At 38.3% G+C, this 16,409-nt stretch overlaps 1 protein-coding gene across 1 annotated transcript in view; it reads left to right on the top strand.

The window, feature by feature from the left end:
• Nucleotides 1–963: 963 nt before the first annotated feature.
• ENTREP2 (endosomal transmembrane epsin interactor 2) overlaps nucleotides 964–16,409 on the top strand; it is a 402,743-nt gene continuing 387,297 nt past the window's right edge. The window contains exon 1 of the mRNA XM_072402292.1: nucleotides 964–1,608. Within this exon, the coding sequence (XP_072258393.1) occupies nucleotides 1,381–1,608 (228 nt within the window). The 5' untranslated portion in view covers nucleotides 964–1,380. The remainder of the gene's footprint in view (nucleotides 1,609–16,409) is intronic.

Below are 16,409 nucleotides of genomic sequence, written 5' to 3'. Positions count from 1 at the left end.
AGGGTTAATAGAACACAGATAGTGGAGTTACAAGAGGGGATCTGTCCCTGCCAGGGTTAATAGTGAAGGAGGAGTTAGAGAATGAATAGTATAGCTAGTATCATACACGATGTTTGGAGAGAGGAGTTAGCAGTGAGTGGTAATACACTTGGAAGGTGGCTGGGGCTCTGGGTTAGTGTCAGTCTGCAGTCATAGAAGGTTAGTGCTGGCTGTAGGATGGGGAGATGTAGGGATCAGTACATGGCATTGTAGGGACAGGCACTAGCAGTGGAGCACAGCTGGGATACTGCACAGAATGGAAGGTGCTATTATTATCCTGATCCCCCTCCCCTCTTGACAGTACATTGGAGGAGTTGCATTCATTTGCAGAACAGTCTGCGTTGGCTATCACCAGGGAAAGGACTGATATACAGGAGACTTCCATTCACCTCATTCAGCAGCAGAGACAGATCGCTATCCCCAGGCTTCACATCCCAGCTATTCCCATCATTAGGCTGCCTGATATTCGGGCTGTGATCTGGGGGGTTCTCAGTAAAGCTGTATGTCCAACTTGCCCTTGAGTTTCCTTTTTGTCCTTTCTGCCAGAGGTGGACCAGTGTCCAGGAGCCAAGGGGAGGATGTCGCACCTGGAGTCAGGAGTGTCCATAGAAAAGATCTGACCATGATCAGATGCTCAGATGAGGAGCAGCACATGGAGCGGTCTGTACCTGATGACCAGCTGTTAGGTGGATCTTACTCTTGATTGATACACTAGGCTGGCTCTTCCCTACTCTCTTGGAAGTGACCAGTGTGTAGCTGACTTTATTCTGGAAAGCACTGACAGCTATATCTATCACCTTGGACCTCTGTAGAGATCCTTAACACCCTATCTTTCACCTTGGACTTTTCTGGAGATCATTGACACCTTTATCTATAATCTTGGACCTCTATGAAGATTACCACCACCTATATCTATCACATATCACCTTGGACCATTCTGGAGATCACTGGCCACTAAATCCATCACCTTGGACCATTCTGGAGATCACTGGCCACTAAATCCATCACCTTGGTCCTTTCTGGAGATCACTGGCCACTAAATCCATCACCTTGGTCCTTTCTGGAGATCACTAACCTCTACATCCATCTCCTTGGACCCTTGCCCTGTGCTTCATAGGATCAGACACAACCTTTTACTTTTCCAAAAAGAAAGATTTACTATTGCTGCTTGTTCTCTGGGCATTTTATTCACAAACCTGAACTTGGGATTGTTACAATAACCTTGATCAGTTTCACTTTGGGGTTAACACTTTCAGGGTCCCTATACCTTGTTCTTTTCCATTTCCAGCTTATCTAAAGACACAATAAGTTCTGGAAGGACATTGCTTGCAATTGCTGTCAATGATGCCCCTAAATGCCCTTCCTGGTGGCCGCTCTCTGAGCCCCGCAGCCCTGTCCAGGAGCCTATCTCGCCTGCGGGAGTACCGCACCCGCTCCCGGATCATGCTGTCTCTGGGGGTCTCACAGATGGTGCTGGGGTGTCTCATTGTGGCTGTCAGCTTCGCTGCTTTGGCTCTCACCACTTCTGCCAGGGTTAGACACTCTTGCCCATTCTGGGCTGGCTTCTCTGTGAGTAGATCCTGATTATTTATCATTATATAGGTACCAGTTGAATGTCACAAAGACTGACAGTGCTCATCTCTCACATGTCCTGTGTCTGTGTGATTCATCCTCAAGTCAAGCACACTAGGTGAATGGCTTGTGCATGTGAAAAGCTGCTATAAAAGTGAAAGCAGACTTAGATTGTCTTCTCCCCAGTGGGGGCACATTAGCCTGAAATGTTTCAAAGTCTACTAGAACCTTTATGTTGTATTTGTGCACATGTACAGTGTGATAGGAGGAGATTCTTGCTAATGTTGTCAGAATGCTTTTGGTAATAGCTATCTAAGTATATCCAATTCTCCTGATTGTGCTTACACTCATAGATCTTCACACCTGAGGTTTTGCAAAACATTTTATGTGTTTTACTGTTTAAAAATGCTTGCAGAATAAAAGTTCCCATTGAAAAAAACAATTGGGGAGACCCCATGCACCTGATTACTTAGCAAGTAAGCCAGATGCAAGGGAGAGCCTGGACAAATGGCAGAAGGATAAAGGTGTGTCAGACTAGGCATGCCAGAAAAGCAGCCAGGTGATAGTGGAGTGTAAACCTCTACTTGCACTTGACTGCCTTTCTGGCTTTCCTGACCTACCCATGCACCTGTCTCCCTTTCCTCTTCACCTAAACACACAGCTTTTCACACCTGACACCAATACTACTTAGGTCTGCAATACTCTTGCCCCTGACTACCCAGCAAGTGATCAGGTGCAAGGGATGGCCGGGTGAAACCGGAAAAATTAGCCAGGTTGTATGTGTCAGGGATTCCAGAAAGAGCAAGAATTCCACTTGCACCTGGCTGCCCGTCTGGCTTGCCAGACCTACCCATGCTCCTGGCTCTTGTTCTGCTTCACCCAAACTCACACCTGACTCCCACACTTGTACACTACACTTCCACCTGGCTTCCTTTTTTCTAAATTTGCCTGTCTTGTGAATACAAGCTGAAGCATAAAAATAGAATGTGCAACACTCACCCTTTTCCTGCCACCTTTCAGGTGCAATTCATTTGGTTGGGATTATTGGTGTCCCATAGCTCTGGGTGGTCTCACCCTAGATCAGCCAGCACAGCACCATCAATCTTTTTAGCCATCCCGCCTTATAATGTGCTTGAGATATGTGAAAGTAGAAAGGTCATTTCCTGTCTCAAAGGATTCTGGGAAATTTCCAGGCGTCAAAACGCATAAAAATGCCTCCATTAGAATGCTTAAAAATGCTTAAAAACACCTGCATATGCAATTACTATCAGTTCAAGTCATGTGTATAGAGGCAGCATGGCAGCAAACCGCCCATAGACCCTACATTGAGCCCTTCATTTAATGGAAACTATTTTTCTGAAAGCATTTTTAAGCAGTAAAAACGCCTATAAAGGTTTGCAAAACCGCAAATGTGAACATAGGCTTATATTTTTTTGTCATGGATACAATTGTTTTTATTAAATTCATAATAGCTGCTGTTCATTCTCATTGCAAACAATTACATATAAAATATTCTGTGGTGGTAAAAGTAACAAGTGGCTGCTTTGTGATGGCAGTAGGTTATAGAGGATTACCATAGGCAGTGCTTGTGGACAGGTACTTGCTGGTGGCCATGGATGATGACCATAGTCTTGTGGTCAGCTGCTTGTTTGTATAGAACATTTCTCTATCAATAACATCATTCTATTGTGGTGCCATGATAAAAAAAATGCTTTAATAGATTGAATTATCATGCCACAAGTATGATATCTGATGTATGAAGATCTGTTATCTTGAGAAAGAATAATAGGTGTAGTAAGTGATAATTTGTATGATGAAAAATGTCTAAAAAATGTAAATTCCAAAAAAATATTTTTTCTGAATACCTAGATGTGTTAAGACTTCTTTTTTTTATACAATTCACTTGACTCAAATTTGCATATTTTCTACAATTTACATTGGAGGGGGTTGGGGTAATATCATGCTGACCACATGGACACTATTATAGTTTTTCAGCCACATAATGACTGGATATATAAAACTAAGTCTGTACTAAGTGGAATAGAAAAGCTGTTGTTGCTATCTCCTCCTCAACATGCTTGTGGCCTGGCGGTGTTTCTTTTAACATTCTGTTTCCTTGGCATAGGTTGGCAGCTTGGTTTCAAGAGAACTATCAACATCTTTGCCATATAAAATTATGGAGATTAGATGATAGGTTGTCTTGATCTATTGTGTGTAGCCTGTGTATAGCCACTTTGGAGTAGATTATTGCTGAGTGCATATTTGTGATAATGTTTGTCTGTTGCTGATATATGATTGTTGTTCTTTAACTCTAGGAGGTCTATTTATAAAGCAGCGAATCTGACATTCCCTGAAACATACCCTAGTGGAGAATCTTCCAGGTCCATGTTTTTCAATGACAGTAATTGATTTTCCACCAGGGAATGTTTCAGTGAATGTCAGATTCACTGCTTTATTAATGGACCCATCATCATAGTGTATAAATAGACAGCTTATACAATAGCCTTAATCAATGGTACCTTTGAATGATTATTCGCTTTTTTTACAGTGCAATTGCCAATTTTTGGAAGCAATCTATTCTATTTCATACAACAAACGTCCCTACAATACCAATCCTTACAGTTATTAGCTGGCCACATCCATCCATTTATTCACTTGCTCATCCAACACATTTTCTCCTGCTGTTTTATTATAGGTCCTTTTTTCTTTTAGTGCACAAAGAAAATTAAAAGTAGAAACTGTGGCTAACAAGTAAAAGTGTCTCACTGATACGAAAGATAGAAGTGCAATGTATGCTTTCACATCAGACTAATGTTACTGTCATGTAGCTGTGTCTAATACATTTACTATATTGTAGAAGGATACCGAAAATGTAGGTATGTATTATAACAAAACACACATATATATATTTATGCTATTTATATATATCAATTATTTATATACTATATCTATAAATATATAGTTACAGAAATTATACCTGATTTTGTTTCTATGAAATTTCATATTTGATCCACAGTAATAGCATTAGGTAATCATGAGAGCATATTGGGTTTAATATTGCGTATCTCCTACTTAATTTTCCTGTATCAGCAACCATGAGATATGGAGTGACTTGCCCAGAGGGTTGACCCTGGATTTCAACAACAAAAAATCTATTAGGAGCTTTATTTGCAGTCATATTTCCTAATCCCCCAAAAGCCCGTTTATCAAGAAGTACAGATGTCATGATGAATTGGTGCAGTTGTAAGGTTCCTTTTGTTTTTCATTTGTATCTGGAGACAATATCATGTCTTCCTGGATGGAGCAGTCACCACTGTCTGTCAGCACTCTATGAAATAGTCATTGCAAAGGTTTAAAAACTTGTTGAGTTTACTATTTTTTTTTTTTTTTGCTTTGGTTTTGTCTTTCTTAGCTCTCCAATATTGAAAGTATGAGCATGAACGCCTTGGCTACCAAAGTCATTAGGTTTGTGCTCCATGCTACTTCCTAAGACATCTAGAAATGGAAAAATACTATAGTGTATGTCTGTTATGTGTGGGCAGAACTGGTACTTTCCTATCATTTGTTCACTACCTTCAGATTTTTAGCCATATCTTCAATACAATTTTTATTCTGCTTGCAATAGAAATGCAGTTTTTCTCAGGGTCCGCAGTAAGCTAATGATAGAGAAAGTGGAGTCTGTGGCCATTATTCCTATGAGCTAATCTAGCACAGACTTTCTGATCTTCAGGTCATTGCAACCACTTCATTTACTGAAGACCTAAGACTCTCCAATGAGCCGAATATGATTTCAAGCCTGTAAGTCTCACTCAGCAGGGAATTTGTTTGACATAAGCAGAGAGAACCATTGGGTTCACAAACAGAGCAAGGGTTCTTCTCTTTAGCATGGTGGCAGGCTTTTCTTCTCAGGTTGTAGCCAACTGAATAGCTTTGTTTTGAAGCAGTTTATTGGATTTAAACTAAACAAATACCTAGGTTTTAATGCTATAAACTACCATGTTAATCACGCAAATCACAAACTCAGACTTTACCTAGACTTTTCATGATATATGGTTTTCTGGATTGGCAACCAGGTATTTGGTATTTTGAGAAGATGGCCAGCAATATTTTCTCCAGTGTTTCTGTTGAATCACGTTTAATCCGTCTCTCAATTCCCATTTGCTATATATACAGTAATTCCCAGGCTAGATGCTCAAATACCATATAACAAACAAACACAGCTGCTGAAAGGGGATCCAGCCCGCCTACACACCCACTGCCTGTCTTCAACACACCAGCCTTGCCCAGCTGGGTACAAACACACAAATAGTCCGCAGATTGCCGCTGAGCTTTTACCAGGAATCTTTGTTAAGAAAAGCACAATTCAACAACTGGCCTTTGGAAACCTTGATGCATTTCATGTGACATCAGTAAAGGCTCGGACTTAATCTGTGGATTCTCTCTGTGTATTTGGATAGTTTAGAGTAAAGCCGCATACACACATGCAAATATAAAGGATGGGAAGATCTTTCACGATCCTTTCCAACGACTAAGCACTCCACGATGCATGAATGATGCTGTACGTATAGCACCGCTCTGCTCAATGCTGAGGGGAGGGGGAGAACGACGGAGCGACACCCCGCTGCGTGCTCTCCCCCTTCACTTGTATTACGATCGTTCGTCCGTGGATCCTCCAGGATGGTCGTTCGGACGATGAATGACACGCACTGTACACTATTCAGATTCTCGTCCGATATCAGCCCTGAGCCGATTGTCGGGCAAAAACCATTGGAAGTGTGTACGTAGCTTTAGGGACCATACTTTGCAGAGGTACCTTGACATATGTTTCCAGCAAAATGTTGAAATAGTTTGAGTCTTTTTGTGCTGACTAGCTGAAGAGTGAGCTGGGGAATTTGTATTGATCTGAGAAGCTGACATTTTTTGGTTCAGTGCTTCATAGGCTTTTATTGCTGCCCCACTGCTAATGATGGTCAGATCAGAAAAATTACCAGTTCATCACTTTTTGATTTTGTTGAATATTGGCATATAGTGGTAAATCCTGCAGTTTAGGGATCTAGTAAATCTCAATACATGAATTGTATGATTGCTTTCTCAATCTGCATGCAAATATAAAACATTATTAATATTACTATTTTTTACTATTACTTTTTTTACTATTACTATTTTTTAATTGCTGTTTTATGTCTTTAATGTCCACATTGTAACTTCTTTTACCATTTATAACTGCCAATGGGATAGTATTTGTTTTTTTTTTGTTAAACTTTCAAAAAACCCAAACAACCTGGCAGAGGTTCTAAACCTTACCTACACCATCCAATATTTTTTTTTTTTTTTAAATAAAAACAAACATATTTAAAATTTCCACTTTGAATATTGGTTAAGCAGCTGTATAAAACTTATGTTTTTTTGCATGTGGTTGCTTAAAAATTCCTTTGCTGACTTTGCACAAATTGACATCTCTGTAACTTTTACTGGTTTCAGATCAAGAATTGCTTAATTTATAGAGAGAAGAAAATGAGCTGTGATTCTGTACTTCCCCCGAGGGGATGCACGGAGCAGCCAGCAAATCTGCTGCAGATGCTTCAAGGACAAGGGCATTTTACTCCTAGAAACACAACGATCTGAACTTTTCCCCTGACAGGTTGAGGGAGTGCGGATTGTCCAAGTACTATTTGTCTTCTCTGTTCTCTAAACCATGTGCAGAGGTGTTAGTGCATTGTACGGTTCTTTTGGGGAAAGCTCTGTAACTTTCATCAACTACCCCAGGTCCTTGGGTCAAACTTTTGCTTCTCTTTTATCCTACTCACCCAAGTAAAGCTTCATAGACTGAAATTCTGTATTTGAGAAGCTGAAATGATGAGGAAACAAAACAGGTGCAAAAGTGCTGTTGCAGGATTACGAGTTTATGTCATTAACGCACTTGGGACTACCATTTAGGTTGTTTTCTTCTTGTAAAAAGCTGTAGTTGTGTGAATAACTTTCTTATTATATATTTTACTTTTATTATATACAAAAAATTACATTTGTATCTAATGTGTTCTTCACCTACTGTTTGAAATTATAAACCAGTTGAAGTAGTAATTGTAAGGCTTTTAGGCATTTATTTTACATTTATTATTAATATTATTATTATTATTAGTAGTAGTAATATTATTATTTATAATAGTAATAAACATATTTTTTTTATTGAACTCTATATTGTTTCAGAACAATTTTTCAGTTTATATTTTATCTGATTTTGTGTGTGTAGGCAGGCACTCATAGGATTTACTTTTTAATAGAAGTGGGTATTTCTACTAATGTCTTGGTCATTCGGTAAAATAGGGTTCTTCTCTGTACTACTTCTCATGGCGTCCACTATACATCACCACATTGAAGTGTAGTGTAGCCTGTGGGCTCGGACATATGGCTCCTGAAGGTGCACTAATGAAGGTTATAAAAGCTATCAATCCATCACATTTCATTTTGCACTAGTCTGACAGCGTCAAAATACATTTGGATTGCTTGCTATTAGTTACTGTACATTGGGTTTGTCCACTGTATTGAATGTTCAATTAATATATTTCATAATATTTATTAATATTATATTATTCAATTATATACAACATTACTGACAATGGGACTTTTTTTTATAGTATTTGTGCTGGTAAGCACTTTTCTTTAAAGCAAATAAGCTTTTTATATCTTTCAACTTTCTTACCACATTACATATTTGAGTATGGCGTTACACATCTATTGTCATTCCATTTATAGAAATACATCCAATCCCCTTTTAAATGAGCTCCACATTTAGCCCCCTATCATACAGTTTAGCACTATCATTACACAGATATAAAATGTAAAATATGTTTAGGTATTCAGGCACAAATTTACTGCTCCTAATGCTTATTTCATGGATATGGAATTAGAAATTTGCAGTTCAGTCCTCTGGGGCTTATGTGTGTCTGCTCCAAGGAAACAATCAAGAATCCACCTTATCACAACCTCATCTAGGGAGATTGTCCATGACAATATATCTAGCACATTTGCTAATGTATATATCTGTGCCCAGATATATTAAAGGACTAATAACTCTAAGGAAACAGGATGCATTGGGGTTTACTTACTAAAGGAATATAGACTTTTCATTCAGCAAAACAAATTATTCTCTTGCAGGATATATAGCTCTTAGTTTAGAAAATGTGGTAAAACTCAATCTTCCAAATAATACCTGATCACAAGCAAGAACATTTATCAAAGCTGCAATTTTGTTGCACATGATTGGATGGTTGGTTAGCATTGATTTCATTCACAAATATAAGTTAAATATCCTTTGCAAGGGGATAGTTAACTTTTCTATGTGAACAATTTATATTTGTTTTGGTAAATCAGCCCCATTGTGTGGAATGCATATTCATTTACAGAAAAGCAAAAAATAATAAAAACGAATGGATACTTAAAGTACACATTCAAAGGCACATTCATATTTACCCCATGCAAACATAGTAATTGACAGAATTGTAATGACCCAGGAGGACAAGAGGGCAGATGCAGAGAGAAATTTCCTGCTTATCAAATGGGGCAGAATCAACAAACAGGAATTGAGAATATCTAATAAATAAGGCTACCAAACGATCATGTAAATGTATGTATGTAATTCTGCTTTCAAGGAAAACATAATCATATACCTTCTTCCAATATTGCCCGTGTGGGCAGCATGGTGGCTAAAGGGTTAAAATTCTGGCCTTTGCAGCGCTATGTCCCAGGTTCAAATCTCGGCCAGGACGCTATCTGCATGGAGTTTGCAGGTTCTTCCCATGTTTGTGTGGGTTTCCTCCCACATCCCAAAAAAACATGCAGATAGGTTATTTGGCCAAAAAATGACCTTAGACTGTAATGAAGACGTATGACTGAAGTAGAGACATTAGATTGTAAGCTCCTTTGAGCCACAGCTAGTGACATGACTACTGACTTTGTGCAGCGCTGTGTAATATATAAATACTGTGTAATAATAATTTCACCGGCTTTGTGATTCCACCAGGAAGGGGATAGTGGCACCATCCTCACATGGGTAAGTACAAATAAATCTCCATAATGGGGGACACAATAGATATATGAAAATCTTACAAAGGTTCAAATCCTTCCATTTTCCAATTCAAATATTCAAACAATTGTGTCTATGGTTCTATAACAGGGGTGGGCAAACCTTTTTTAGTCAGGGACCACAATCTGAAATAAAATTTGACAGAGGGGCTGGGCCGAAGGGAGAGTGGGCGGGGTTATGACATCATAGCGCCACTGAATGTGACCTCATGATGGCATAGCCCTGCCCACTCTCCCATCGCAGATCTGAGCCTGCGATGGGAGAATGGGCAGGTTGTGTGCAGGGACACAGCCCGCCCAATCTCCTATCACAGGCTCTGAGCTTGCGAAGGGAGAGTGGGCGGGCTGTGTCACTGCACACAACCCGCCCACTCTCCCATCACAGGCTCAGATCCGGGGACATGTTCCGCCGCTCTGGCCGGTGCACCCCCGCCCAGCGGGGTCCTTCTCCTGACCCTGCTCGTGGTTTTACCGGCCAGAGCCGCAGACCACCCAAAGGACCAGAGACACATCCCCATTGGGCCGTATATGGCCCACGGGCAATACTTTGACCATGCCTGTTCTATAAGTTTAAATATACTAGGGCAAGCTCTGTACTTCCGGCTCTTGCTAAGCTTTTGCTTCCCACTATTCCAATTACATTTGCTTGTCAAACAAAGGTCAAAGTCAGGGCATTCTAACTCCAATTTTTAAGGGCTAGGACCCAGACACATATTTTTAGCACTTATTGATATTACACCATGCTTCCCTGTGTTAGATTGCACATTAAAGGAGGAAGGGTAAGCATCACTTTCGTTATACGGGCGGCAAGCAAGGTACAGGGGTACAAGAATGGCACTGCAAAACTAAATGACACTTTAGAAGACTCACCAAGGTCACCTAGAATCGGTCCTGCTTTAAGCTTGTGCAAGCTATAAAGTCTGAAAATAAATGACTCCAGAATTCCTTTTTTTTTTTTTTTGCAAACATTTTATAATTTCATTTTATACCCAACTATGAACCTTTAGCTTTTTCTAAGCAATATTACTGACAAATTGTACAAATTTTATTGATAATCATTTGATTGATTATTTTGTGTACTGTTTTACCGATATCTTGAAAATTGCACAGAAGCAACAAAATATAAAAATGTTATGTTATGAACAAAATATTCTAGCCACTGCAATTATGTTAAATTACTGCTAAGAAATAATTAGCATACTGCCAGGTTTAAATTCACACCAGTGCTGCCAGGCAGAAATTGGATATTCCTAGCTGTACCTTAAACTGCACAGAGAAGGAAACTATCAGAGATGATTGATCAGTAACAAAATACAATCTGGGCACAAAAAGTGATTTGTCCCTGATGGTGCACTTTTATTGCAGTAATAAGGAACAAATGATTCAAGTGAATAGCGAATGTGTAAAGATTTTTTTGAAATCATTGCTGTATGTGACCTTGTCAGATATTCAGTATCAGATACATCTAAAACCTCTAAGGTGATGGGCATTGTTCTTATAATGATGATTTGTATTGGGAAAGTTATCAAGATTAATGTATTTGTGTTTCGTGTCCAAACATTTGTATTATAGTCAGGGTTTGGTTAGGCTACAGTGCACCTAAAACAAAGCATCCAACATTTTTTCCTAGGACCAAAGTTTGTAGAGTATTCTGTTCATTTATATAGTATAGATCAGCTGTTGCCAACCTTTTGGTTGTCAATGACCTCTAAATTCATGGACTCCAGACCACGTATGGGCGGGGAGCCGCATGTCACTCAAAGGGGAAGAAACTTCACCAGAGGGACGTCATGATGCCAGAACCCATCCACTCTCCCATCTCAGCTCTGAGCCTGCAGTGGGAGAGTTGGCGGGTTGTGTCCAGAGACGCAAACCACCCACCACCCCAAGCCTTAGATCCATATGGGAGACATGGTTCGCGGCTCTGGCTGGTGCACCCCTCCAGCGGGGTCCTTTCCCTGACCCTGCTGGGGCGTACATCAACCAGGACTGCAGACCTCACGGACCACCGGTTGGCGACCGCTAGTATAGATCAGTGTTTCTCAACCAGGGTTTCTCCAGTGGTTATTAGGGGTTTCTTGTGCAATTCCTCCCAATGACCAGCAATGTAAGGGGCATTCTGACCACCACACTAATGTACTGTGAATTGTAGATTTAGTCATTATAGTACAAGTTCTCTGAAGACTTAAAAGTTGTTTCAAGGGGTTTCCCCACAATAAAAAGGTAGAGAAACACAGATATAGAACTGTTTTGCTAAATTAAAATGAGCACCCTATAGCAGTGTCTTCTGACCCAGAAAATAGGCTAGCATACATAGAAATGTTGTAGCTGAAAGATTGAAGAATGTGTTTGGTTTTGGACAAGACAAGTATAGAAAATCTATCTCGTGACTTTACTTCTTATTTTTAGTACACACTGTTGGTTTAGTTCTGAGGTTTGTAATGGAAATATAGTAAAGACATTTTCAAAGAACTGTGGGAGCGGACATTTGTGCTTTATGTGCTTGTATACTTGTTTATTATGTGAGGAGATTGTGCAGGATAGTATATAGATGATTTGGGTTCTGCAGACAGACCACTACTTTCCCAATAAGGACAAGCCACCATCTACAGCTGCTAATAGCAGACAGGATTTTTTACTCAACAGCTTTAGAAAGACAACTGTAAGAATATGCACACGCTTGTTTTAATGCAAATAAATGTATTTAGCAGATTTAAACTGAGAGTTTAATGGGTTTCAGACTATATGCTTGTTAGTTTCTTTAAATCCAACCCGACTTTGACTTTATTTCTGTGCCTTTTCAATGAAAACTTTCCCCTATTTCTTTTTGCCAAGACACTAAGGAATTAAAATGATTATTACTGAACTAGGAAGAGAGAAACAGCAAGAAAAACACAACAAAAGGTTCTAACCTATACCCACACTCTCCAAATCTTAAAAAAATTGGGTTTGATATGTTTATTTAATTTTTTAAAAAAATCCCTGTAGTCTGCCAGTTTTAGATGTCTATTTTATGTAACTGAACTGTAAATCATTTTCCTTTATCCATAATACTCAGGATATTCTGTTCAATAGTGCTGAACCACTCAACAATCACATACAGGCCTGTGTGCTTTTTCCTTCCCACTACTCTACTTGATGGCATTAGAAATCAAAGTAGATAATTATCCATAATAAACATAGTTAGATAGTAATCCTCTAATAACGAGTTGCTTAATGTTCCAGACACTCTGTTTGAAAACCTGGGCCTTGGATAATTAGCTCTATTGTCTTCTAACTGTTTTTTTTTAAGCAATTTTTTTAACTGTTTATGAAAATGTTCCACATACAAACTAGTGAGGCACAGAAATTAGGGAATTAAAAAAAACTAATCATTTACTTGCATGTAATCTAATATAATACTCATATCTAAAATAATAATGAGCTTAATAGAAATAAAGTTTAAATGCTAAATAACAGCATCCCAGCTTAGCAGAATAGTCTTGTATTTCTGTACTGCAAGTTCAGTTGCCCAGAGTTTTTGTTTTCTATGTATTTTTCTTTTGAGCACTTCTTCCACACTGAGATCAACTTGATTACAAATGCTCGTCTTTTGGACTGAAATGGAACTCTTGGTTTGCGAGCGGTAACTAGAATTCAAAGGGCTCCATTGCAAAAATGTTATTAGGTTGCCATAATTAAAATAAAAACTTTTATTAGTATAAACACCATTTTGGCACTTTAGAAAGCCCATTATCATCCCTTATAATGGAAAATAATGGATCATAGGTAAAACTTGCAGCTTATGCTCAAGGAGACATACCCAGCTCTGTATAGCTCTCTGAATTAATGAGATTCTGTGATAGTTCAGAATCTGTTTATATATTATTATTTATAATAATAAGTATTTATATAGCACCAACATATTACACAGCGCTGTAAATTAAATAGGGGTTGCAAATGACAGACAGATACAGACAGTGACACAGGAGAGGACCCTGCCCAGAAGAGCTTACAATCTAAGAGGTATATATCAAAAACATAAAAATGAATATTAAATAATCATTTTCAGTTATTAATTCATCAATATTCGTAACACACTTCTGCCCCACATTTTACCATCCTGTCTTTGGGGCAGCCATTGTTGTAACCCAAGATGGACTTCAGACATGTCTCTCTTTGTTCATTTGTATTTCATTGAATCGATAAGACTAGAAGCAACAAGTGCCTTGCATTTCTAGCTAGATCAACAATATTCTCAGTACTTACCAAAACATAATCAGAACCTAAAAGAAAAACTAATATAGACTGCACACAGGATTGGAAAACTGCAAAAAAAGGTAGGTAACTCTAAATAGCATTCACAGCAGACACAAGATTATAAACTTAGTTGTTATACTTAGAACGTTGCCTAAATACTGAAATTTCATCTTAATTTTTCATCTTAATGTTGCTGTGTGTATAATTGGTGGTACATTTAGTTCCATTACTTATATTGCATTGGTTTAAAAAAAAAAAGTCCAACTTTTCATAAAAAAAAAAAAGTCCAACTTTTCATCTTGATAAATTCATTCATGCAGTTGACTGGACAAATTGGTTTAACGTTGCAAAAATAAGTATGTTAAGTCAGATAAGAAACGAGTAGAGCATTTTATGTGTCTCTGCAATATGTCACCTTTATAAATCACCCGCACAGTGTTTTTCTTCATTTTAGAAGGATATGGAAAACATCCATTGTAGGTCAGTATGTCCACAGAGAGGAAAGTGTCTCTTCAAAAGTCACTTACTTATTCCTATGTAATTATAACTGTATTTCAAACTCATTTGTAAAGTCTCAGGCTGGTAATGACTAGATGTTGTCTGTGCAGTTTATCAAACTGCAGTGACAGATCTGTTAAGGTTTCTCAGTTTGGTCAGTTGCCTTTGGCAATTCATCATTTTGTAATATTATAGGCAATCACGCTGATGTGACTGCTTCTCGCTCTCACATGTACACTTGGGTTTTGTCTTTGCAGAATACCATAGAAAATGTAATGAGTGGCAAGCTGTGGCAGCAAATGTGAGGCTATGCGATCACACACATACACACACTCTCTTACACTTTATATTGAAGAAAACCTGCCAAATGATTTATAGAAATGAAAGAGAGAAAGTAACAAAGTAAACTTTGTCTATGAAAATATATCCATCAGATCAGCAAAACTTAATTTACTGTAACTTGTTGTTTACCTCCAACACTGGCAGAAACATCAGCGTTATTCTGGTCGTTATATATTATTGAGTGGTTATTCAACTTTCACAGTGATGTGCAAAGGCTGGCCATAAGGGGGGTGGGGAAGCACTAGGGAACCTTGGACCATTTCCTCTCTTTCATACCTGCAAGTTGCTGAATAAATGCCAAACATTTACTGGATGCCCACCATCAGAGATGGTCACTGGTTGTGACAATTTTCTACCTCTCCATAACCCTCATGCCAAGTAAAAGTTACCCAAGTCTCTCATGTAAATTGCTCTGGCATTTCCATTGATTCCCTGAAACACAAGACTTTCTGGTTTATATTTTTTAAATAATGATAAGGTTGTGTTTAAAGAAAAAATTGGTTTCAACGTATAGTTTGTTATAGTCAATTTTGGTCACCAGTGGCAGTGTGTTCTCCCTTTTATGTAGAGGCAATGAGAGATTGGTGAACCTCTAAGAGCATCCTCTATTCGCTAAAGATCAAATCTCTCAATTCTAAGTCATGCAATTAAGCATACGTTCCCTTTAAATGTCAGCAGAAAATAAATGTTGGATATTTGATCTAACTTTACAAAGAACCATAGGCCTTCTTAGTGCGTATATATTTATTATGATGTGAACTGAGCTGAAATATACATTATGTTGTAGTAAGTTCTGTTTTTGTTATCTGGCTTGCTTTCACAGCATGGTAAATGTAATTTATAAATCACTGTGTATTGTATAATTATATTTAATCTATGAGTGAAAGGCAGTTGAATGCAAGCTGAAATGGTATACGTTAAAGTGATAAGAATGTGTGGGATACTTGTACTATAGAGCTGATAAACATGCAAATTGCATAAAAAAGATGGATCATTTTACCTTGGCAGTAGAATGAGGGGGATCATTGCAAATAACCTATTGGAGAACCTTTCAAGGATATAAATACCGTGCAACCTTTTTTATTCATACAGCTCTCATTCAGATGATACAAATATGGGGAAAAGTCACTGCATCTGAAAAATAACCAAGGGATGAACACTAACTAAGATAAGTCACCAAGTGTAGCAAAAAAGGAGGCTCCCCACCATCAGATGATCGTTTTAGAGAAATTAACTGAATAGATTGAATAGAATAGAAAAACCTGACCATTATTATTGCCTATTATAGTTTATAAGCTCTTCCCTTCTGTGCCATTCCTTTGTATCTTTCTGTCATCTGCACTCCATAATATGTTGATGTTTTAAAAATACAGTTTATAATTAGTAAGAATAATAATAAATTGTCCCTCTTCCCCAGTTACAGCTGGCCCTCTACTAGTTCCCTCTCCTCTCCTACTATTGGTAAAAATATAAAATAACTAAATAATGCAGTTAGTAATTCAATAAAGTCATAACTATGTTTATAAATGTAAGCTAGCTAGGATCTGAATTAGATTTGCTTTAATCTCCTATATAGTTGGGGATACCACTGCGGGATAAAGAGGTGTACTGCTTCCCATAAGCAACCTGCTGAAAGT

The sequence above is a fragment of the Pyxicephalus adspersus genome, chromosome 2 (genome assembly GCF_032062135.1).
Source record: "Pyxicephalus adspersus chromosome 2, UCB_Pads_2.0, whole genome shotgun sequence".
Lineage (NCBI taxonomy): Eukaryota > Metazoa > Chordata > Amphibia > Anura > Pyxicephalidae > Pyxicephalus > Pyxicephalus adspersus.
The sequence above is the reverse complement of the archived record's forward strand: the minus strand, read 5'-3'. Positions and strand labels throughout refer to the sequence as shown.